The 24,996-nt window shown below is 42.9% G+C and overlaps 1 protein-coding gene and 1 long non-coding RNA gene across 7 annotated transcripts in view; both read right to left on the bottom strand.

The window, feature by feature from the left end:
- Window positions 1–4,564: 4,564 nt before the first annotated feature.
- On the bottom strand, window positions 4,565–8,481 carry LOC139075528 (uncharacterized). Its single transcript, XR_011525983.1, has 2 exons — window positions 8,258–8,481; window positions 4,565–6,072 (listed from the first exon to the last, which is right to left on the bottom strand). It is a non-coding gene; the product is annotated as an uncharacterized lncRNA (long non-coding RNA).
- Window positions 8,482–14,557: 6,076 nt separating this feature from the next.
- The window catches only part of EXOC6B (exocyst complex component 6B), a 579,159-nt gene continuing 568,720 nt past the window's right edge, over window positions 14,558–24,996 (bottom strand). For 3 of the 6 annotated variants that reach the window (XM_070572413.1, XM_070572415.1, XM_070572416.1), the window contains 2 exons: window positions 22,289–22,401; window positions 14,558–18,023 (listed from right to left, as the gene is read on the bottom strand). In XM_070572413.1, coding sequence (XP_070428514.1) covers window positions 17,897–18,023; window positions 22,289–22,401 — 240 coding nt within the window. In that variant the 3' untranslated portion in view covers window positions 14,558–17,896. Of the gene's footprint in view, window positions 18,024–20,155; window positions 20,245–22,269; window positions 22,402–24,996 lie in introns of all 6 variants that reach the window. The other 3 variants (XR_011525981.1, XR_011525982.1, XM_070572414.1) reach the window with 2 other exon arrangements.

Raw genomic sequence — 24,996 nt, 5'->3', positions numbered from 1 at the left:
AATTCCTCATCTTCCCTCAAACCAACCCTCCTCTGGAACCTCTTGTTTCTAGTGACCCTGTCATTTTCCCAGTAAACCCAGGGGACATTAGCTTGACATCTGTGACCTCCCTGGCTGTTTAATTAACCAAAAGTCAATTGATTCACCGTCCATGTTGATTCTTTTTTTTTTTTTAAGATTTTATTTTCTTTTCCTTTTTCTCCCCAAAGCCCCCCGGTACATAGTTGTATATTCTTAGTTGCGGGTCCTTCTAGTTGTGGCATGTGGGATGCTGCCTCAGCGTGGTTTGATGAGCAGTGCGATGTCCGCGCCCAGGATTCGAACCAACGAAACACTGGGCCTCCTGCAGCGGAGTGCGCGAACTTAACCACTCGGCCACGGGGCCAGCCCCCCATGTTGACTTTTAAATCCACCCTTCATCTCCACCGCCACTTCCACTGTCCTTAAAGTAGAGGAACCTTCAGGTTGGGTGTGAGTTTGTTTAGAGACAATACATACAAATTAAGTCTGCAGGTCACATCTTTTCTTAGGTTACTTCCCACCCTAACTGCTTCCCCCATCTACACTCATCTGATGGCTGATAGGGATCAGAAACTTCACTCTAGCTACCTCCCCCTGCCCCAGATGGAGTTAATTTTACAAGATATGCCAAGGAACAGATAACCCTTGATACACCAAAGCAAAGAGAAAAAAATAAGACTTCTCAAAAAAATTCTTCCTGCCTACGAAAACAAAGCCTTTTGAAGGCAGCCTCAAAACAGTGTTAGTACAGCCAAATCTTACTGACGAATATTTATACAAAAATCCTAAACCAAATGCTACTAAATAAAATCCAGAAGTTCATCAAAATAATAAGACATCATGACCAAGTGGGGTTGAACCCATAAATGAACAAAAAGAAGTTTAGGACTTCACCATATTAACAGGCAAAGGAAAAAGAAAGATCATTTTAATCTGTGCTGAAAAAAAGCATTTGATAAAATTTATCGCTAATTTCTTATAAAGCTTACAATAAGCTAGGAACAGAAGTAATTTCCCTTAACTTGGTAAGTCTACAGCAAACCTCATCATTAACGACTAAACATTAGAAGCACTTCAATTAAAACAAGGAAAGAGACAAATTCTTACCATTACCACTATTATTCAACACTGTCTGGTTGTCTTAGCTAATTAGACAAGAAAAAAAATTAAAAATGCAAGGAAAAATCAGAAATATGAGTATAAACGTTAGATAGCTCTTAGACAACTTTCTCAACTTCTTTCATGATTATTGATCTTTTTGGGTTTTCTCTCCCTCCCTGGGTCAATTTTCTGGAAGCATTAACCATTTTTCTTTAGGTTTAGTGACTTATTTCCACAAAATTATATAAACTATTCTCAACATTACTTGTATTTAAATTGTTGTTTTAAATTATTAAATTTCCTTGTCTGTGGTTAATTCCATTTTCTGATTCCTAATTTTGTTTAAGAATCAGGAAAGTATTGTACATTTTTACATTATTTTTCCTTGATTAGATTTTTGTAGTGATTTGTCTGTTTCACCCCCCCACCCCCACTAATAAATAGCTCTTTGATTTACAAAGGAATAGGAAATTGTCATTATCTACAGATATTAGGACTGCCTACAATAGAATATGTAGAATATAAGGTAATTTGTTCAGAAACACAACAAATATCTAGTCAATAGCTTTCTTATATGTTAGCATTAATAAATTTGGAAATGTAATTTAAAATATATAATGATAATGTGAATATTCATGTGAATTTATGTGAGTAATATGAATAATGTGAATTCATGAATAATGCAATACTTGTGGGAAGAAAACATAAAACTTTATGAAAGACATAAAAGAAGACCTAAATAGAGACTTACCATGTTGGGATGTCAATTTCTCCAAAATTGAATAAATTCAATGTTATCCCAATCAAAATCCCCATAGGATTTCTAAAAATGAAACTTCACAAATTAATTCTAAAGTTTGTGTGTGAGAATAAACATACAAGAAACTTTTGAAAAAGATCAGTGATAGGAGACTTTCCTTGCTAGATATCAGAAACATATTTTAAGGTTACACAAATTAAATAGTCTCCTACTGGCACAGAAATAGACCAGTAGAACAATGAGACCAGGAGTAGACCCATGCATCACAAATCAGTGAGGAAAGGATTGACTAATAATAATAGTGTTTAGGTGTTTAGGACCTTCAGCCATTTTAGAGGAAAAAAACGTTAGATCTGCATCTTGTATAACCACAAAATAAAATCCAGATAGACTGAATATCTAAATGTAATAAAAAGTAAAATATTTTTATAAGCTGAAGCTGGGTGGTGGGTGGGAAAGCCTTTCTAGGCAAGATACAAAACTCAGGAGCTAAAAGGAAAGGATTGATGATTAAGCTGCACTAAATTTCAAAATTCTGTATGATGAAAGCTAGTATAAACAATTAAAAATAGGTGAAATTGATAGCATGGGTTAACAATTCTGAAACTGTATACTAGGGTTGAATAAATAAGTAAATGGCTGGTAGATGGTGGGAGCCAGGTCCTCATTGTTGGAGAAAGGTGAGCAATAAGGAAAGACTAGAATTATCACTGTGGTACTGGCCTAAAGTTTGAAACATCATATGAATATATATATATATATTCCTCATACCATATATGTATGCATATATGTGTAAATACACAGGTTATAAATACAGAAACAATTATAGACATGTGTATACATGGGTATATACGTGTATACATATATATGTGACCATCTAGCTCTGTCTCCTGAGACCCCAAAAAATGACACCCCAATAGCAATGAGCACACCAAGCATCCAGATCTTGGTTTCTAAATATCATTCTCCCATAAAAGGAATCAGGCTCCATGAAGAACCGATTAATTCTAGAGCTGGAAAAGGGAAAGTACAAGATAAGCCTGGAGCATCTTGTAGTTTCATAAACGAAGGAAATGTTAAAAAACAAAAGGATGGAGGTTTGTCAAAGGTACACTGGAGCTAGCCTGAGTTTTCAATGGATAAATCTGGAATAATTCGAGCAACAAAATAAATAAATAACATAATATTGCATTATACCCCAAAATATAAGATAAATATATAAGTCCAAAGGATAGACACATAGATCAATGGAGTAGAACCGAGAGTCCAGAAATAAACCCATACATCTACAGTCAATTAATTTTAACAAGAGTGCCAAGACCATTCAACAGGGAAAGAACAGTCTTTTCAACAAATGGTGCTGGGACAACTGAATACCCACACATAAAAGAATGAATTTGAACCCCTAATTTATACCACAAACAAAAATCAACTTAAAATGGATCAAAGACCTAAATGTAAGAACTGAAACTATAAATCTCTTACAAGAAAATGAAGGCATAAATCTTCATGAATTTGGATTAAGCAACAGTTTCTTAGATCCTTAACTATCATGTCAAAAGCACAAGCAACAACAAAAAGATAAATTTGGGCTGCATCAAAATTTAACTTTTGTGCATCAAAAGGCACTGTCAAAAAGTGGAAATATTCACAGAATGGGAGAAAATATTTGCAAATCATATATGTGATAAGGGTCTAGTATCCAGAATATATAAAGAACTCTTACAACTCAAAAACAAAAAGAACCTAATTGAAAAAGGAGCAAAAGATTTGAGTAAACATTTCTCCAAAGAATGATATACGAATGGCCAAGAAGCACATGGAAAGATTCTGCACATGATTAGTCACTGGGGAAACGTACAGTAAAGCTACAATGAGGTATCACTTCACATCCCTCTAAGATGGCAATTACTCTAAAAAAAACACACAACAGAAAATAGCAAGTGTTAGTAAGAAGGTAATGAGATTGGAACCTTCATACATTGCTGGTGGGAATGTAAAATGATGCATCCACTTTGGAAAACAGCTTGGCAGTTCCTCAAAAAGTTAAATGTAGATATATCCTATGACCTAGCAATTCCACTTCTAGGTATGTACCTAAGGGAAAACACACGTTCAAACAAGAAGTTGTACACCAGCGTTTATAGCAGCCCCAAAGGTGGAAACAACACAAAGGTCCATCAGCAGATGAATGGATAACAAAATGTGGTATATCCATACAATGGAATATTATTCAGCCATAAAAGGAATGAAGTAGTGACACATGCTACAACATGGATAAAGCTTGAAAATATTATGCTAAGTGAAAGAACCCAGACATAAAAGGACATATATTATATGAGTTCATTATATGATGTCCAGAATAGGCATATTAATAGAGACAGAAAGTAGCTTCAGAGGATAGAGGAAGAGGGGAATTGAGAGTGATTGCTAATAAGTACAGAGTTTCTTTTGGGGTGATGGAAATGTTCTGAAATTAGATAGTGATGGTCGCATAACACTGTGACTATACCAAAACTCATTGAATTGTATACTTTGAAATGATGAAGTTTGTTGTGAGTTATAGTGTAATAAAGAAATTACAAAAAGGAAAAAAATAGCCTAAAATAGGTGCAAAAACATACACAATTTCATACCAATATAAATAGGTGATTTAAATAAATTAGGACGAAGAGACAAAACTTCCTTACAGAAGACTTCCAAATAATTTATTTAGATATCCTTTCTAAGAGGTCAAGCTTAATCCCCCACCACTCCCTGTAACCCTCTTAAGTGTGGGCTGCAGTTAGTGACTTGCTTACAACAGATAGAACATGGAAAGGGATAAACAGTAACTTTACAGTGGAGAAGCCTGGCAGACTCTGCCTTACTAAAGTGAACCCCAGGTGCATATCACCAGTCATGCCATGTGGACATCACATAACCTCTGACATACAACAAGAACGACCTCTGTGCTATTCTTTCAAAAAGCCCATAACTCCAGTCTAATGAAGAGAAAAATATTAGACAAGTGAAAATTGAAGGACATTCTATTAAATATCTCACCAGTACTCCTCAAAATTGTTAAGGTCATGAAAAACAAGGAAAAGGGCCAGCCCGGTGGCGTAGTGCTTAAATTCGCGTGTTCCACTTCTGTGGCCTGGGGTTTGTGGGTTCAGATCTTGGGTGTGGACCTGCACACCACTTGTCAAGCCATGCTGTGGCGGTGTCCCACATACAATACAGAGGAAGATTGGTATGGATATTAGCTCAGGACCAATCTTCCTCACCAAAAAAACAAAACAAAACAAAATAAAGATGAGAAACTATCATAGTCCAGGGGAGACTCAGGAGCTATGATAATTAAATGCAATGTGGTGTCCTAGAATAGATCCTGGAACAGAGAGAGCGCGTGAATGGAAAAACTGGTGAAATCCTATCAAAGTCTGAGTTTAGTTATCCTAATGTGCAGATATTGGTTTTTAAAAATTTCCACAAATGTACATGGTAATATAAGATGTTAACGATATAGGAAACTGGGTGAGGGGTAAATGAGAACTTGGTACCACTTTGCAGCTTTTCTTTAAACCTAAACTATTCCAAAATAAAACATTTACTTAAAAAATAAATGAAAGACTGGGAGAAAATATTTGCTCAAAAAATAACAAACAAATACACAGTTAGCATCAACTGGATCAATGGGTCAAGGATATTGTGACATCTCTTGATGGCATTCATTCCTCCCTCCTAGCTGCCCCCTGACTTCCCTGCTGACAGGACTCAGATTGGCTCAAATGGTGGTGCAGATTGCTTGCTCTCCTGCCCCGCCCCAGCTCCATTTATCTTCTCATTCATGCATACAGTATTGAGCATATTTTATGTGGCAGAAACTCCTCTAGGCACTGAGGATAAAACTATGAACAAAACACTCTGCTCCCACAGAGTTTATAGGGAATGAACCATAATTGGTCTAAACTAGACATGATAATCTTCCTCCCTGGGCCATGACTGATTTGGGGGTCGCCATGCGACTCAGTCCTGGCCAATAAGATCTAAGAGGAGATGATATCAAGAGACAATTTTAGGGGCTGGCCCAGTGGCACAGCGGTTAAGTTCACATGTTCCGCTTTGGTGGCCTGGGGTTCGCCGGTTTGGATCCCTGGTGCGGACATGGCACTGCTTGGCAAGCCATGCTGTGGTAGGCGTCCCACCTAGAAAGTAGAGGAAGATGGGCACGGATGTTAGCTCAGGGCCAGCCTTCCTCAGCAAAAAGAGGAGGATTGGCAGCAGTTAGCTCAGGGCTAATCTTCCTCTAAAAAAAAAAAAAGATAATTTTAAATAGTAATTTAATTTTGAGACCACTTTACATAATTTAGGAAAATAAATCTATAAACCTAAAGAAAGAAATCATGGGCTTCAAAGAAAGGAACAGATTCAGCTTGCACAGGCCTTTAGCTCTTTGCCTTCCCTTCTTCCTGCCTGGAAAGCAGATGTGAAGTGTAGAGATGCAGCAGCTGTCCTGTGCTTGTGACAGTATAAGTGTGCTAAGGAAGACGGAGCAGAGAGAAGGCCCCTGGGTCTCTGCTGCTCGGCTGCTCTAGTCCTGCACTGCTTATGCTTAAACCTCCAGAAATCCTACGTCAAAAACTCCCAAAAAACCAAAACCAAAAAAAATAAAAACCCTATACTCTATTCTTTACTGCACTCATAGTCCATTTTCAATTAGTTGTAGTTGAACGTACTTCTAACTGATGAAGATATCAACAGGCAACTTCTTGTGAATAACTATAAATGGCTATGAGATATGAAAAGATGATTCAGCCTAACAGAAATTGGCAATTGCAACTTAGTATACTATTTCTCCCTACTCCAGTTTGACAGTCTTATTGAGGATGTGGGGAAATGGACACTCTCCTATGTTGTTGCTATGGGTATAAACTAGAATAGCATTTATTTTTTAATGTTTTTTTGCTGAGTAAGATTCACCTTGAGCTAACATCTGTGCCCATCCTCCTCTATTTTGTATGTGGGATGCTGCCACAGCATGACCACTGATGAGTGGTGTAGGTCTGTGCTGGGAATTGAACCTGGGCTGCTGAAGCAGAATGCACTGAACTTAACCACTAGACCATGGGGCTGGCACCCAAAATAGCATTTTTGAAAGACAACTGAGGGGCCAGCCTGGTGGTGCAGTGGTTCATTTCCCACGTTCCGCTTCAGTGGCCTGGGCTTCGCTGGTTCGGACCCTGGGTGAGGACATGGCATCACTTGGCAAGCCATGCTGTGGCAGGCATCCCACATATAAAGTAGAGGAAGATGGGCACAGATGTTAGCTCAGGGCCAGTCTTCCTCAGCAAAAAGAGGAGGATTGGCAGCAGATGTTAGCTCAGGGCTAATCTTCCTCAAAAAAAAAAAAAAAAGGAAAGAAAGACAATTGACATTATCTATGAAAATGTAAAATGTATACCCATTAGCTAGTAATTCTGCTTCTAGGAATCTTATAGAAATATTTGTACATATGCAAAAAGATATCAAAAGATGTATGCTTCAGCAGTTTTGTAATAATTAGCAAGTGAAAGCAAGTTAAATAATGAGGAAATGTCCAAATTAAGGTCAAGTCACACTGTGGTATACTTTACATCCATTAAAAAGACTGAGAACTTTACGTAGAATACAAATCTATTTGTAAAAACATTTCAACATTTTGCCATATTCATTTCGGATTTTTAAAAAAAGAAATTAGACTTTCCAGATAAAGTAGAAAACCTACTGTGTACCCCAGGGCACCTCATTTTTTCTCCACTCTCTGCAGAGATAGCTACTATATTGAATTTAGTGTTTATCATTCTCGTGCATGTCTTCAAACTTTAAATTGTATTTACCTGTTATCATTCTTCAATATGTTTTTCTTATTCAACAACTTTTTAAAGATCTATTCATGTTGACCCGTGTAGCTACAGTTCACTTCAAGTGCTGTATAGTATTCTAATAGATAAGTATATCACAATTTATCTATTCTCTCATTGCTGGACATTTAGGTTATTTCTAACTTTTCATTATTATAATTAACGCTAGAATGAACAATTTTATACGTGTCTCCTTGTGTACTGTGGACAGATTTCTCTAGAGAGCACTCTTAGAAGGGGAGCTGCTGCGTCTTAGGATATGAACATCTTCAACTTCACCAGATACAGGCTGACAGGATGTTGTTCGAAAGCCTTGGGGCCAGATGTGTTTTAGAACAAGGAACGTTTGGATTTTAGAAAGGCAATATGGTATATGTGCCAGTATAACCCTCTCCACAGGGCTGGGGAAGTACTCCATAATCAGATATGTTACTTTTAAGTATAAATGTCCACATCAAGTGAGATAAATAAAGACAACAAATAGCTTCACCTCAGGTCAGGTTTTGCCACCAAATGAGCTAAGAAGGAACTTCTGGTTTTCAGAGCTTTTCAGATTTCTGAGTTGTAGATAAGGAGTTTATCTACACCCCCAAACTGCTTTTTGAAGTAGTCGCATTCGTTCACCTTCCCGCCACCGTTTCTTCACATCCTCACCGCTATTTGGTAACATCAGACTTCATGACTTTTGCCAATCTGATAGGTTTACATTTACTCCTATAATTAAAACAGAAAGGAAATATAGAACATGGAAGGACAGATCTCATTTGTAACAACAGTAATGAAAACATAGAAAATCTACGATTGTACTGAATAAGAAATGTGAAGAGGGGCTAGCCCAGTGGTATAATGATTAAGTTTGCACGTTCCACGTCAGTGGCCCAGGCTTCGTGGGTTTGGATGCCGAGCATGGACCTACATACTGCTCATCAAGCCATGCTGTGGCAGCGTCCCACATGTAAAATAGAGGAAGACTGGCATGGATGTTAGCTCAGGGACAATCTTCCTCACCAGAAAACCCCAAAAAACAAAAAAAACAACAAAAGAAGTGTGAAGAATCCAAATGCAGAAAATGTTAAAACTGTCAAAGGAATATAAATGTGATGAACATATGGACATTTTCTATCATTGCATAGACAGGCTTTGTGTTATAGGGGTGTCATTTGCTGTAAATTATTTTACAAATTCAATGCAATTCCAATCAAAATTACAATAAAACTTCTAAAACTTGAAAAAAAATTTTTTAAATTACCCTGGAAGAATAAATATCCAAATATTCAGGAATATTCTGAAAATGAAAAGTAGGATTTAAGAAGGGACTACTAGATATTAAAACATATGACAAAAATATGGTAATTAAAACAATAGGTAATGGCTCAGAAACAGAATGATCATGGACCAGTAAAGAAAGTTCAGAAATAGACCCAAGGATAAATGGGAATTTAATACATGATAAAGATGATATTTAAAAATAAATCAATGATGTGAGACAACTGGCCAGCCATTTGGAAAAACCGAAAAAGCTAGGTAACTGCCACATTCTTCACTTCAAAGTAAATTTCAAATTGGTAAATGATTAATATATTAAACATGAATATCAGAAGAAAACATGGGTCAATATTTTCATAATTTTGAAGAAAGTCTGATGTGAAATCTAAACATTATAAAGGAAAAGTCTGATAAATTGACATTTCAAAAATGAAAAACCTCTGTATAGCAAAAAATACCAGGTAGTGAATATTGTGGTCTGTCTCCTCAATATTCCTCCCACCATTTCCCCATTGTGTAGCTGCCATGCAATTTGTTTTGGGGGTGAGTATTAACACCTCTTTGCTCCAAATTCCCGGGGCAGGAACTGATTGTTTTGACCTACCAGGGTAATCCTGTTGCCCTGGCCACAGTAACTGGTTCAAGTAGCCCTGGTCTAAGCAGGAAACCCATGGCATGGTCTTGATCAAAAAGAATGACATGTAATCCAATTTAGGGCTCTAAATACTGGAGGCTTATGGGACAGAAGGTTCCTTACTCTTCTAAGAGGGCCATTGGAAGTCAGTTTCTGCACAGTGTAGGAAAAATGACAGCCATTTGGTCACCAGGAGAGAAGTAAGATTTAGAACAGCCTTGCTAATATAAAAGTCATAGTAGAGAAGGAAAGAGACAGGACCTTGACATGTTTTAGTCATTGAATCAAACCAACCCTGAACTACCTTTGCATTTTCAGTCAATAAAGTCCCTTTTTTTTTGTTACTTGCAAAATAAGGAGCTCTAAATGATATGGACCATGAACAAATTCAGAAGACAAAACTGGTAAAAATATTTGCAACTCAAATGACAAATAAGTAAAACCCCTAAAACACAAAAAGCTTCAAATCAATATGAAAAATAAGACAACCTAATTAAAAAAAATCAGACTAAATAGGCATTTCATACAAGAGGAAATACAAATGACCAACAAACCATACAAAGAGATGCGTAAGCTCAGTGTAAATTAAAGAAATGTAAATGAAACAAAGGGAAGTCAGTTTTTACTTATAAGATTGGCAAGAATGAAAAACATTGATATAGGGCTGAGGATATATAGAGAAACAGACTCTTTCATATACTAGTGGAGAGAGTGTAAACTGGTGATTTTCAAAAGAGTAATACACAATTTTTATTAACATTTATAATATTTATAGGCTTTAACCAAACAATTCTACTCCTGAAACTTTACGCAATAGAAATACCTAAGCGAGAAGGCAAAGATGTATACAAATGTATGGCAATATTATTTATAATAGTGAAATAGTGGGAACATCTCAAATATTCATCAGTTCAGAATTAGTTAAGTAAACTCAAGGTACATCCATGCAATGGAAATACTTAGGAGCTTCATAAAGGATGAAAAAATCCTATATGTTGCCATGAAAGATGTTTAAGATAGATTAAGTGGGAAAGAAATCTGCAATAGACACTATAACCTTTTTGTGGAAAAGTCAGTATATACATATTAAAATGATCTGAAAGGGTATCATACTGTTAACAGTGATTACATGTGGGAAATAGGATTAGGGCTCAGAGGGGGAAGCCCTCAATTCTAGTAGATCCATAGGTACACGTCCACAGGTACGTATTCGTGCACACACACATTTACCACCACTGCCAGGACCACAACCTGTCCATCAGGACCGAACTGCTACTTTGGTTTCTCACCTGACTCAGTCTGTTCTCAACCTGTTCCCTACTCTATGGCATACCAAGAGTGGGGTGGTACATCTTTACAGAGAATTTTAAAACCATAATAAAACTAAAAGTTGGTTTGCTTTTTACTACCACCAGACATTTTCTAAACAGTGTCATTGACAGCAGGGAGTGCTGCTCTCACAGCCCCCTCCCTTGGTAGTGACTGTCCCCACTGTAGTGTGATTCACTGGGTCATGAGTGCCCATGTGCCATTTGCTGGGCAAAGTGCTGCAGAGGATTCAGACAGGCGTCTGATGTCTTCCCTGCCTTTGAAGCGCTCATTTTCGAGCAGAAGCATCAGGCAAGCACACAGACACTAGAAATCACCAGTGTCTCACGGGCTCAACTTCCTGCCTGCACAACCAGCCTCCCCATAGCAGCCACCCCTCCCGCTGCCCAGGATGGGCTCTGTCCTCACTCCTCCTACCCTGAAGCCCTCATGCTGCCCTGCACTTGAGGCCTTACTGTTTTTCCTCATCCTGGGGGGAAAAAAAGACGCTTTGCTCCTTTGATCTTACTTCTCCCATGCCTATCTTTGCCTGCCTTTGTCTCCAACGTCCAGACCACCACTTAACCCTCCACTTTGCTCCTGAGAGTGTTAACTGAAAACTCCCTCCCTGGCATCTTCCCTAAAAGCTTGGAAATATACCTGAGAAAAAAAAGTGAAATGGTTGCTCAAAACTGGCTATATGAAAAGCCTTCAGCTGGGCGGTCAGAGGCCCCTTTCCTGTGCCCAGAGCAGTGCTGTTTCCCCAGCAGGCTTCTCTGGAGAAGGGGCTCACTGGAGAGGGCAGGGCCTTACTCCATCAGCTTTAAAAATAAACACTGCATGGAACAGAAAAAAAGAGAAGGCATCTACTCAGTTTAACCTGAGCCTTGTAACAGAGAGGAGAGTGTGTGGGGAGAACAAGAGCGAGATCCAATTAATTACCCTCAGAAGCAAAGGTAAAAGTTGAAGATTACGAGACCCATTTACAGGAGGAAATAGACCCATCATTGAGCCTAGAGAATGGAAGGATTGTTTAGGGCCAGAAAAGCATCTCAATGTTCAGATTCCATTCTTTTTCTGGAGCTTTGGAGAGAGGAAGGTCATAGCTTGGGCTTGGAAGGTACACTTAGCAGCGGGTTCAGACTGGGGGCTGCGGGGGGGCCTGTTGCCTTGGGTCCAGTTCTGGGCCCACATCCAGCCCCCGCCCGAAGAGATGAGGAGCTTGCATCCTCTCTGGAAGTTGATGTGGGCTGGCGGACGAAGGGGTGCCCCCTGTGAGAGGCCCCTCCATTACCATCACAACGGCTGATGTCACAGACCCCACAAAGCAGCTGGGGCTCCAAATGCAGGGTAACCCTAACCCCACCAGTGATTGAAACAGATAGAGGGGTAGCTCTTGCACACAATGCCCAGGCCCCCACCTCTCTCCTCCTTCTTGCACTTCCTCAGCAGCCTTTGTCTTCTGGTCCCTTGGGCCAAGAGGCGCTCTCATTCCAGGCAAACACTGCCCATTAAATTAAAAACTCTGGGGAAAGGGTCTGGCACTTTCTCTCCCTCCCTCCCCTTATCTCCCACTGGCTCCTCCCCACCCTCACCTGCCTGGTGAGCAGATAAGAAGCCCAGCTAGGAGAAAAGGGGCAAGCTGGAGACTGCCTCACATCCGTCCCTGGTTTTGTTCAGTTTCGTTCTCTTCCTCCTCAGAGCACCGCCCAAAGGCTTCTGGCCCCCTCTGGATAAGGCCTTGGTGAGACACCGTACCAATCAGTGCTCAGAAGCGATGGGAAATGCTCTGGGCTGAGCCGGCTTTAGTCTGGCTTTGACAGCCCAAGCCTCTGTACTGGACCCTCTGGTTTGTCATGTCGCCGACCAGCTGGAAGTCCCTGTATTCTCACAAGTCCAGGACCTCATGCCCTCCTCAGTACCCTCACCTGGTTTGAGGAGAGAAAGCTAGGGGTAACAGCTGTACAGGTCTTTGGGTGTGACCTGGGGTTCGCATGGGGGCTCCTGGAAAAGCTGGGTGGCAGAGCTGCAGGTCTTGAAAAATGTGCCAGAACTCTATGAGGCGGGGAGAGGAGGTTACTGCTCAGAGCTTCTGGATTTCCCTCACAGGGAGATCTACATTTCCAAAGGGATTTGGTTATTAGTCAGTATTTTAGTCATGAATCTTTCTTAGACATTAATGAAAGCCATGCACCTTCTATCCAGAAAAATGGGTGGATATAACCCTGTGCACATATGTGCATAGGTACACACTCACACACACACACACATTCCAAGGGTTTACGGACCTCTGGTTAAGAGCTTCTGGATTCAAGAAGGAAGTATCAGTTTTGGCACTAAAAGGAGAAAAGAGAAGGCTTCAGGTGGTATTAAGGAGCAGATTCCACTGGAAGGACTGGCTCTACTCTGAGCCAGGAGGTTGGCTGTTTGATTTGAAGGGTTTGAACCTGTTTCGCATACAGGTGCTTGAGAGGCCTTGCTACCATTAACCCTGTGCTGGGCTTGGGGAGGGGAAGCCTGGAGGCATTAATCCTCTGGACACTTCTGTCCAATGCCCAGCCAGGAGGTATGTTGTGGAACTGGAAGGGAGGGAGGGAAAGGCCTTAAATAGTACATGTGCTATGGCTAGGTACTGGCTGAGCATTTTGACCATCCATAGCTCATTTACAATTCACAAAATCCCTGTAAATTAGGGACTGCTATTCTGCTCTCAGATGAGGATTATGAGATTTAGCGAGATCATTGTTCAAGGTCATCCAGCTGGTTAAGTGGCACAGCGGGGACTGAAGCCTAGGTCTCTCAGGCATCAAAGCCCAGCTGCAGTATTCAGACTTGTTACTGAAGACATTTTTTCCATGCTATTCCCACACATTGCATGCCAGCCTAGGGGGCAAGCAGGCTGAGGGCTGTTCCACCATTTCTGGCCTTACTCACTATGGTTCCAGATGCGTCTACCAGGTCCTTCACTTACCCTCCCAGCACATACCAGATTCATGGCAACTTTTCACTCTAATGTAGCCTGCACCTAAAATACTCCCATAGCCCAACAAAGTTTGAATTTAATTCCTTCAAAGTCCAGCTAATTACCATCCTGCTTTCTCTGTGCTGTCTTCCCTGACCAGACCCATTCCTGTACCAGGCTATGAGGCCTGTCCCTCTCCCGTAGTGAGCTCTAAAATAGGCTCATTTCTCCCCTTGCCCCAGCCTGGCTTTGTGGTGGATAACCATACATCACTCCATCTTGACCGAGAACCTTTCCATGGCAGGGCTGATGTTCAAAACATAATGGGCCCCAAGTTGCCTAAGCCGGTCCTCTATATAAATCACGTATTTCAAAAGTTATTCCTCTTGATGATGATGCCAAGTTAACTGTGTAGACAGGAAAACCTAACCCAGTAGATTGGGATGTTTCCAAGGGCTCCTTGCCCTTTCAGGCAGGCAAGCTTTATCCTCCCCATCAGGCTTCTGCCTGCTCTAGGCCTTAGTCCAGTTGAGGGGGTCAGTGTCTGTCATCCAGTTCACCAACCACAGCTGCACTGTGCAAAAGGGGTGAAAGAACAAAAAAACTATGAGACAACACTGTGGCTTTTGAAACAGGTATGTAGGCTCTCTTGTTTAATAGCAGTTAAAAGAGGAAAATGTACAGGAGAAATAAACATGCTCTCTCCACACAGGAGGTTCCCACTAACCACGAGGCCCATCTGCATCAGTAGCTTTACTAGTGAGTTTTAAAGAAAAAGTTCCCTTTAGAGTTAAAAATGGACTCTCCTAAATCTCCTCCATAAATGTGCAACTATTTGTGCAAAATAAAAAGGCCATTTCCAACACATTAGTAAAAAGTAATTGCGAACACAGGCAAAATAAAAAAAAAAAAAGAGGCAACTGAAGCATCCAGGACCAGAGTCCTGGGAGAGGAGGCTAAGGTAGGGGGATTTCTGAGCAGGCCCCAGGGAGTGTGCTCAGAGGCCTTCTGAGCAAGGTCACGGCCAATGCCAATCTTGGGGATGAAGGGCCCTGGGTCTGGGACTTGCTGAGCAAGCACTTGTCAAGTGCGTAGTGAAGCCAGGCTGGCTTGGAGGCCTAGGAGACTGGGAGGCCGGGTACGCAATGAAGACACTAGGGAGTGCTCCCTGGAAGCCACACATTCTCTTTGCCAACAGGGACTCTGCTGTTTTCAACTTCCAGGTCCTCTTCTTTCCCACTTTCAACAGTTTCACTTACAGTCTACTCGGAGAGATTTTCCTATGAAAGTATGCAAGCTGCCCATAGCACTACTGAAACCCACTAGGGTTGCAAACAAGACTGTACTTTCAGGAACACTGACCTAGTTTCCCCAAGAACTTGGCCAAGGCTTCATACGAACGAGACGGCTGGTAGGCTTCCAGCCACCCATGTTCTCACCCTCATATTGAGGCCTCCAGAGCACTTCTATATCTCTGGGCATTTGAGGCCAGATCTTAGGAGTCTGAGGGCATGGGCACATATGCTTTGCACAAGTCCTCTCAAGGGCTGGCCTAGCTAGAGGCCTATAGACAAAATGAAAAAGTCCTACTTCACCAATTCGAACAACTTAGACATTGCTGGCCCCTGTCTTTTATCCTTCCCTGCCCACCAAGAGTGTGTCTCTACAGTTGACTTGGTAGCAGCACATTGGTTTTGTCAGGAAAGACTGAAGGCAGACTGAGAGAGAAGAAGAGATCTACCAGAGGGCCCACCTTTATGAGTCTTGAGCTTGAATAAGCTTTTTCTTTGGAGGGATCTGTGTGCAAGGTGCAGAGTACCCTCATTCTTCTACTCTGTTCGCTTTTTCCTCTATGGCAGTTTTTCCAGGGAACAGGTGTGAGACTAGACCAACAATGATGACTCTCGAAAAAGACAACAATTGTGCTCACTTAAGGTTTTCTCCATTCCCACTTCAAGTCTCAGCACTCAAAGCTGAAGACGTCTTGCTGCAAACTGGGGACTAGCGAAGGAGAGTGTTCTGGACCCTTCTTAAGCAGCAGGACTTCAGATTAGTGTAATCGTTTCTCGCTCTTTTTCAATAAAGACCAGGGCTTGGGAGATGCATCTTGGGTCTTGTTCCCATGGACCTCTGCCTTCTCTTGGCTTTTGAAGTTCTGAGTGGCAGTACTCATCCCTTAGTTTCACCTAAGACCCTGGGACAACCACCTAGCCCTCAGGCTGAGGCTCAGAAGGCTTCTGCAGAGCTTACATGCAGCCAGTCTCTCCAACTTTGAGGAAGGCTGCATGTCTGTGTGCATATTCTCTTCCCTATGGTTTTCAAGTTGTGATAGGATTGGGGAGTTTGGGGGGTGGAGAATGAAAAAGGAAGCACTGCCCTCCCCAAAAGCAACTCAGTAGCTGACAAAGGTAGTGAAGAATTCTGTTTGATGACTCTCTCCTCCCACTAATCCAAGCTGGAAATGCCTGTGTGGCTTATTTGTCATTGTTTGGAGATGCACAACTATATTCTTGCTAGTAGCCATAGTGGCATCTTCCTGAAGTGTCTTAAAGTGCAGGTTCTTCTCACTGACCTCATAGCAAAGCCCTTGCATTAAGTCTCAGAAGCCCATCTGGGACAGTGGACACAGCCTCCAAGCTAGCTGGCCCAGGCTTCCTGTGCAAACTCTAGAGTTTGGGGGGCAGGGTTATAGATAGCCTTTCTCAGATGAGGCCAAAAGATGGCTTTGGGGATCTTAAAAGAGGGCAGAAGCCTTGGGCTTGAGCAAGAAAAGCTTCATATCCAGGACAGGACTTAATGAGGGACAGCTGGGCCAGAGGCACAAACTGCTAGCCATGGTTGGCCCTGTCTACTTCATGGTGACATGGCTCCATCCCTAGAGGCATGTAGTCTAGCTGTGGCTGCCCCTACAGTGCAGAGCAGGTGACATATCATTTAAAGATAGTGGCCAGAAAGTTAGTTTTAAAACACAAAGGAACAATCCCAATTTATCTTTCGATTTTAACTAAGGGTGAAGGACGGACCATTTTCAGGCTTCTGGAATATGATCTATCCCAATGACACTGCTGGAGGAGGTCAGGTCCAAGACTCTCTGTAAAGACCCATGGAAATAACTGTTGACCTATGCCCTGAACCAGGTGCCCTGACCCTGAAAGAAGGAAATGAGATGAATGGGAAAGGGACAGTGGCTCTGATTTTATCCACAATGGCTTTCAAGATCCAGTAAATCTCCTCCTGGTGTGGGGGCAACTTGCAGTTAGTCATGGGGTCCAATTATTACCACTGCATACTTAGCTCTATCCTCCCCCAGAATAATTAGTAGTGAAAGCATTAGGTCAGATCTAGGCTAAAGAAACAGCCATCCTTCAGGGACTGGAGTGAAGCTGTCATCTTGCCACATGCCATGTTGTTCACCAGCCAATGACAGTTAGTGGACTGAGGAGATGAACCTCCAGAACCGTGTGCTGGTCTTTCACATACTAAATAGTAATGTTTTCCAGGTTCTTTCCTCGAGTCAAGAAGAATCAGCCCCCGATATCTGGTGAATGGGGCACCCAGGAGTGAACAGGAGATACTTTACTACCCTTTTGGTGACTCACCTTACTGCCCAGTGCCAAGTACCCACTTGTTTGTGTAGTTCCTGAGCTCCAGACCAAAGCTCTAGAGCCATGGATGAAAGGTGGTTCATCATACTGGCACTGATGACACCATCATCTCTAGGATAATACAGATAGTATGGTATAACTTCCCGTGAGTCCCAGCCTAGCAACATCTCAGGTACTTGCTTATTCTTGTGCCTCTTTTACTATAGGGAAAAGTTATGCGAATACTGTACATAGGTTATTAAAAAAATACATTTGCTCTCTTTGAAGAAGAATGCACAAATGCAGGGCCAGCCAGGGCTGGGTCCAGGACTGTGGGGCTACGGCAGGCAGCCTCTGTGGGCCCGAGGCCAGCCTTCATGAGTGGTGGCTGCTGATGAGTCCTCGGAGCTGCTTGGCCACAGTGTCAATCAATTTCTGCTTGTCTCGCTCATTTTTCCGAAACTGTGCAAACATGTTGTTCTTGCGGCTAGTGTCCTTCATCCTAAACAGAAGGAAAGGAAGAGAACAAAATGTTTGAGGAGACAAACGGTGGAAGGAGAACCTGCAGGAGGCAGAATGGCACAGTGTATCTTAACCGCCACTCAGAGTTGGAGTCGTCCAGAATATTTCCATTGTCAGGCCCATACTTACCTACTATGCAGGAAGCTATCCCGCTGACACCCACAGCCCTCCCAACTTCAGTCACCTTTGGAAAATAGTCAAGAGCCAGCTATGGAGAGGCCAACCCCCTTATCGTCCATATCCACCCCACATAATTCATTCCCTTCTGTCTTCAGGTATGCACCTGTTACAGGTATCTGGGACAGGCTACGGCCCTGATGGTCAATAGGCTCTTACGGAATTGTCTAGGATCCACTTATCACTTAATAACCTACTAAATCCTGCTGGGACCTTAGAGCTAGCATTTGAAAGGTAAAGCAGAAAAATGCTCTTAACTAGCAATTCTGAGAGAACAGGAGTAACTGAAAACCACTGTGTATTTCTAAACCTCATTGTAGCTGGTTACTCTATCCCATCCCTAACAAAACTAAGGGCTTGACTGATCTCTTGTCTTTTGTTTCAGAGTAAGGTCCCAGAGGCGGTGAGGTGGCTAAGAGGGCATGGTGCTCAGGAAAGCAGGTGCCAAAGGGCTGGGCCATCCTCTCACTCGATAAACCAGGGTTTTAGGCAAGAGAAGCCCCTGAGTTCTCAGTGACTGTCTATATCTTCAGGTCTTGACATTCGGGAGAACTTTTTATTACTGAGTCATGCCAAAACTCCCGAGATGGCATAGTCCTAGAGCACAAACCATGAGCAGTTCTGGCCACTGGTCTGTCAGATGGAGAGACCTAACTCAGATGCACAGATAAAGAAAGTCAAGGCCAGGCTGATGCTGTCACAGAAACCCCCAAGTCTGACTAAGCCGTTGTGACAGAATACAGGAATCTGCTGTCCCCTGTGGAGGGCCCACAAACCCTGACATCTGTTGGTAATTGTTAACTCTGGCCCCAGCCTTACAGACCTCTGGCCCACAGAGGAACCAGTGTTACAGAATTAAGAACACCACCCGGACCAACTTCTCCCTGGGGTAGTGCTAGGCAGGTCTTCACCACCGCCCAGGAGCTGGGCCAGCTCTCTGGCTTTGCAGCTCCCTGGGCTGCATAGAGACAGGCTAGAAGAGGTGAGGGAAGGAAGCTGGCACTGGGGAGTAAACTACTCCCAGGCATACTTCCCAGGAGTCTTCGGCCGATTCTGGCTCATTTTTTTCTGTGGGGTGGCCCTGTGCAGAGCAGCAGATTAGAGGCCAATGGGTCAAAAGGCCAGAGCTCTCACAAGGGCATTTATATCCATGTGGTGAGGAGGTTCTGATGAGCACCACAGCTGTATGGCTCTAGCTGACAGTGACAGCTACAAACGAACTGAGACTTCTCTCTCTGATCTAAGCTTAAAGGGCCTTCAGGCTGGAATTACTCATCAAGCAAACTCAGAATGCTGATCTAAGGTACAACCACCCACATGTGGAGGCTTGTGCTTGGAAGGGAGGAAGAAGGCGAGGTGACAGAGGTTTAGAGGTTTAGGTTGAAAAGGAAGCACAGGGGTCCTCAAGGCTATGAAGGCTATTGTATCTGGTCCCTTAACACATTAATCATACAATTATGTCTGTGTAACTAGCCTGGTTTTAGATTATTTATCCCAGAGAAGGACTCCTTTTCCTTTGCTGGATATGCTATAAATCTAAACCAAACCAACACAAAACAAAACAAAAAAGAAAGAAAGAAGAAAGGAAGAAAAACACTTTCTACATTTATAGGACATTTAATTTAACGTGCTATATGATCATTAGTTTCCTGACTCCTCAAAGAGCCCAGAGGCAGGCAGCCAGAGCTGGCTTTCAGCTCCCAGAGGGAAGCTCTGGAGATAATGTAGGAGAAAGGGAAGAAGAGGGTAGTCTCTGAGCCCTAGAAGCTAGAATTTCTTGGCCATTAAGGCCTGGAGTTGAGATTACTCAAAAGGTAAACTCAAGTGCCCTGTGGGCTAATGTGGCATGCTGGTTTGTACCCTGGAATGCTCCAAAACCAAGGAGAGCCCTCCCCACTTCCTATCCCATTCTACAGGCCCAGGATCCTGACCTACTTTGGCTATGGCCACCTCTCAATGACACAGGGGCCTCTTCTCTTTCCTGAATGTCCTCAGCAGGTCTTTGGGTCTTTCCATATCTCACCCTAAGAAATGCCAGGTTGAAAAGGAGAGAATGTCAAGCTCTGGTGGTACAGCTGGCTGTGGGGAAAGCAGGAATGGGTCAGGTAAAGGAACCGATTCCTATGAGGCTGGGAAATAGACTTTAGCGATCTGGGTGGGCTTTGGCCCTACTGTGTTGGGAAGGAAGCTTTTAAACTCTGCTGACTGCTAGGGCTAAGCACATGGCTTTGTTACCAGCTAGGCCTCCAGAAGGCTAAAGAGAGGCTGATTATTTTACTCTCTTGTTGACCCACAGGAAGTAGAGGAACCAGTACTTTTTGGATCTAGAGATTCTCAGGAACAGAGGAGTAAAAGACTACTGGGAGAGGGAACTGACTGAAGGGAATTCCAGAGCTCATTTGGACATACAATGAATAAGACATCTAAACACCAACTTAAAGGCCAAAATGCTCCCCGTTTCACTGAGAATGCTGGGATTGGGCCTTGCCTCTAATAGAGTCTTTCACGGGAGACGTAGGTTCCAGATCTTAAAGCCATGGGCCTCACCCCTAGGAGGTAGGGGAGACTGCTGAGGAGCTCCCTTCTGTCAGGGCTGAATTTCAGGCCCTGTGCTAGCAAGAGTATTGAGGGTGCCAGAAAGCTGAGTGGGAACAACCCTTTACCTGGCACCAATGGGGGAAAATTCCTACCACCACTCCCAGCCCCAAAGGAATTGGTAAGCCAAGGGTCACTCTAAGGACCAAGGATAGAGGAGGCAGCCAGCCAGTTGGCACCAGGCTGGTTTAGTAGATTAGTATGTCAGGGTGGGGACAACTCACAGGGTAGGGATTTTAGTGTAGTCATTAGTGTCAATGAGGAAACCAGAAGGACTTGCCTCAAAGTGATGGAAAAGGCCCAAGTGAATAATATACTTACTCTCTAGATATCCTAGGGAGGAAGGTCATTGGGAGAGAGAATCATGGGAAACAAAGTTAAAATGGAAACATCTGTCTTGGTCCGGAGAAAGCTGCATTCTGGGTTCTTAGTTTCCGGCTCCAAACACATACCTCTGCATCCTGCTCTTGCCCACTCTCCATCTCCTCCCCTTCTCTGCCCCTATCATACTGCATAGTAGGAAGGATATCCTTTAGTCTCTCTTTCTGCTTAAGCCTCCACTCTGACCTCCTAGACTCAGATCCTTGCCTTCCTAAGATTTGAGACCTGCTTGACTGGCCATATATATAGACTTGCTATATTGCCTAGATGCAGGGTACTCTTCTAAGAAGCTGGGAATTAACTAGTTTGGTGAGAAGAAAAAGCTTCTCTTTTTACAAGAGTCTTGGTCTCTGGCCTGCCAGCTCTCAATTAAGTTAGCAAAAGCCAGAGCCAGGTTGCAATGGGTAGCAGATCCCAGCATCTAGGTGACATGTTGGTTAGCTGTAAGATGTTCTAGAGCTGGCTAACCAATCTCAGTGGTAGTACCTCAGCTTCAGAGATGCTACAGCTCTGTGGCAGCAACCTTTGCTGGCTACTGACTGCCTAAGGCACAATTAGACACCTTCTGCAACACAGCTTTCTTGGGACATAGCACAATAAAGCTCAATCTGGCAGGTGGCAGAAGTGGGTACAGGTGAAGATTTCGGTAATTCTGAGAGCTTCTCTGCTAGGAACCAGAGAAGCCATCTGTTTATGGGGCTGCTCTATCCATCATCATACCCCAGATTGTTGGAGCCAGCCTCACTCTGTTCACCAGGCTATCCTGAGCCCCAAACTAAGGCATCTTCCTTTCTTCTCTTGTCATCTCTAGTTAAAGATATGCTGACCTATTAAGCTCCAAGGTAATGTCAGAATCAAACTGACCCATACTTGGCCTAACTTGTTGGGGCTCAGGAATTAAGACGCTACAAGAGGAAGACTGGTCTGCCAAATCCAACGAAGGAGAATGCTGATAGTACCTACAGCAACTTCAAAAACAGGGTCTCTCTGCTGTCTTTTCAAGGTATTGGCAAAGAGAAAATGATCCTCTACACCAAACCCCCATCCCCATCTCCCCAGCTCCCAACACAGACCACTGCACTGAGTACTCACTTCTCAAGCAGGGTCAGAGCTGTCACTGGGTTCACCCGGAGGTACTTGCAGTTGGGCTGACCGTAGTCAGCAAGGTAGGTTGACCAATCCCACTGGATGAAGAGATCCAAAAGCTGTAAAATACCCAAATCCCCACCCCAGGGATTAATGAGACAGACAGGACAAACCAGGATTTTAGAAACCCCTATCATCCCTCATTACCAGCTGACAGTAGACTTGAAAAATAAAAATATAGTAAGAGAAAGAAGGGCTACAGAATGCACTGTGACTAAGAAAATAAAATAGTAATCATTAGAAGGCAGAGTCATCTCTGTCCTAAGCACTGTAATGTTGCTAAGACTACATGTCAGCAGTTAGCTCTCAGAGGCAGGCCTGTAACGAAACTAACACTGGACTGAATCAAAACACAAGACTATCGTCATAATTACTCACTTATTCATTTAATAAATACTATCAAATGCCTTCCATGTGCCAGGCACCATTCTAGGAGCTCAGTATTCAGCAAGGAACAAATAAAGGTGGATATAGTCCAGTGCCACATATGCAATGTACGAGCTTTGAGGTAAGAGCTCTAGGTTCAAGTAGCAGTTTCATGTCTTGCTGCATTGACTTTGCTCAAGTTACTCAGTTGATCAGATACACAGACCTGTCTATATACAAACAGGACACAGAGACAACACAGAAACACTGAGCCAAGGCATAAATGGATCATGTAGCATCCACACGAGGCAATGTGTGTTACACCTACGTGGACACCGGCTGAGCAGATGGAAACCAGGGCCATAGTAGGTCAGGACTGAAAAACAGCTTAGCTCATGATGGAGGATGCACAGTCTGGCATTGCGGTTATAAGAACCAGATGTGTATTTAGAAGTTTAATGAGAGTTTTAGAAGTTTAATGAGAGTTTTCTGAGGGTAAACTGAGTTCTGAGACTGGGGGAGATTTTGACTTGGAGAAACTAAATAAATTTTGTCCAATTTCCTAGCCAGTTTTAGCCTCAGGTATCACTCAAATATTTAAAACCTGTAACTGAGTGAAGCTGAAAAAAAAAAAAAAATGAGTGCATTTGAAAGGTACAGGTGATGAAAAGGAAGCTGTTAGATCCCCCCTAAAGCTTCTAGGGGAGCACAGTCCCAGACTGACATCACTGTAGAAGGAGGGGCCTCTCAGCAGTCTTTCTAGCAATGAGGAACATACAAATGTTTTTTGACTCATGACATTTCCCTGTTTCTCCCTTTCTAAGAGACAACCACTGATGGAGACAAGTAGATGGCTCTCTCTGTGCAGACAAAGGCAGAGAGGCCTAGACTCCAACCCTGTGCCAGAGCCTGGGCTCCAGGCACACTTCCGCCCCTGTCTGTCCACACTGTGCAGCTGGGCAAACAAGCAGTGTGGGCCCTGCCCTGCTTGGAAGCCTCCTCTTCCATCCATTCTTTCAGAATAGCTGTTATGAACTTCCTCAGGCAGGATGGGAATTGGCTGAAATCCCAAGCCTAAAACTGAGAAAAGCCCCTACACCCTCAGCCAAGAAAGGAATGTTAAAGATGAGAGGAGGGGGGAGAGGGAGGAACAGACATGTTGGTTGGTCTGGCCAGCGTGGCCCCGCAGGGCCCTCTCAGGCCTCTTTTAGGTCATGCCTATTTTAGTTGGCAAGTAAAAGGGCTTCTACCACTTCCTTTTGCTGCCCCGAGGCCTCACAGAGCTCTCCTTTAGGAGAGAATTTTCCCTGACTTTCCTGCTCTGACTTTGGTATTTCTGTCCTGTGGTGTCCAAAGACCACGCAAGACAGTTCCTCTCTACTCACTCCTGGGGAGTACGACAGACACTCGGAGTGTCCCTTGTTCTGAAGTTCTTCTGGTATTGTGCTTTACCAATATGACTATGCTTTTCCCCCAAATCGCAGGAAAAATTATGAAAAAGGATAGCATTTTCTTAATTAAAATTTTTTTCCCAGAAAAATTTTAAAAACCTTACTATTTGCACACTGGGGAGCTATAAAAGAAAAGTGAACAAACAACAAATAAGTTTATTTGGAAAAATGTGGACACCTGATTTCTTAAAACTCTTTTAGGTATTACTTTCCAGATGTGGATATATACATGCATTTTATAAAACTACCCTCTTTACTAATGAATTCCTAATCTCTGTGATGGAATTAATGGTATCAGTATTTTCTAATTTATTGAAAAGAACACTATGTCTTTCCGGCTGATGAAACCTGGGTAAATCACCAATGGGGTGAGGAGGGCAGTTCGTGACTTAGCTCTAAGAGTTTCTAACTTTCCTGCCAAAGTCTCTCAATGCCAGCACTGCGCCTAAGAGCTCTGGGACGACAAGCTCCCTAATTGATCCCACTCCAGGCATGGAAGCTACAAAATTCTATTAAGCTCAACCAGTATGAGCCTATAGATCACACTCTGGGTCCATGCTGCTTCCACAGTCCTTTAGGGCGGCCTATATCTACGTCTCGGAGCCTCCTCTGAGAGATGGCTATAGACTGGAGTGTGGAGGGTGCTTAACTAAGTTAGCTGCCTGGGGGCACAGTTCTACTGGATTCCATAGAACAGTGTTAGAATAAGAGGCCAGGAGAACCAGCAAGGCTATTTATCAATATACCACTTTGATTTTCAGACTATGACTTTCAAAGGTGGGTCAGGCCCTCCCAGCGTGGTTCTCCACATACCATGGCCTTGTTAGATCTCAGTAA

Source organism: Equus przewalskii, chromosome 14, assembly GCF_037783145.1.
Source record: "Equus przewalskii isolate Varuska chromosome 14, EquPr2, whole genome shotgun sequence".
NCBI classification, from domain to species: domain Eukaryota; kingdom Metazoa; phylum Chordata; class Mammalia; order Perissodactyla; family Equidae; genus Equus; species Equus przewalskii.
Note: the sequence above shows the minus strand (reverse complement) of the source record. Positions and strands in the feature narration are given on the sequence as shown.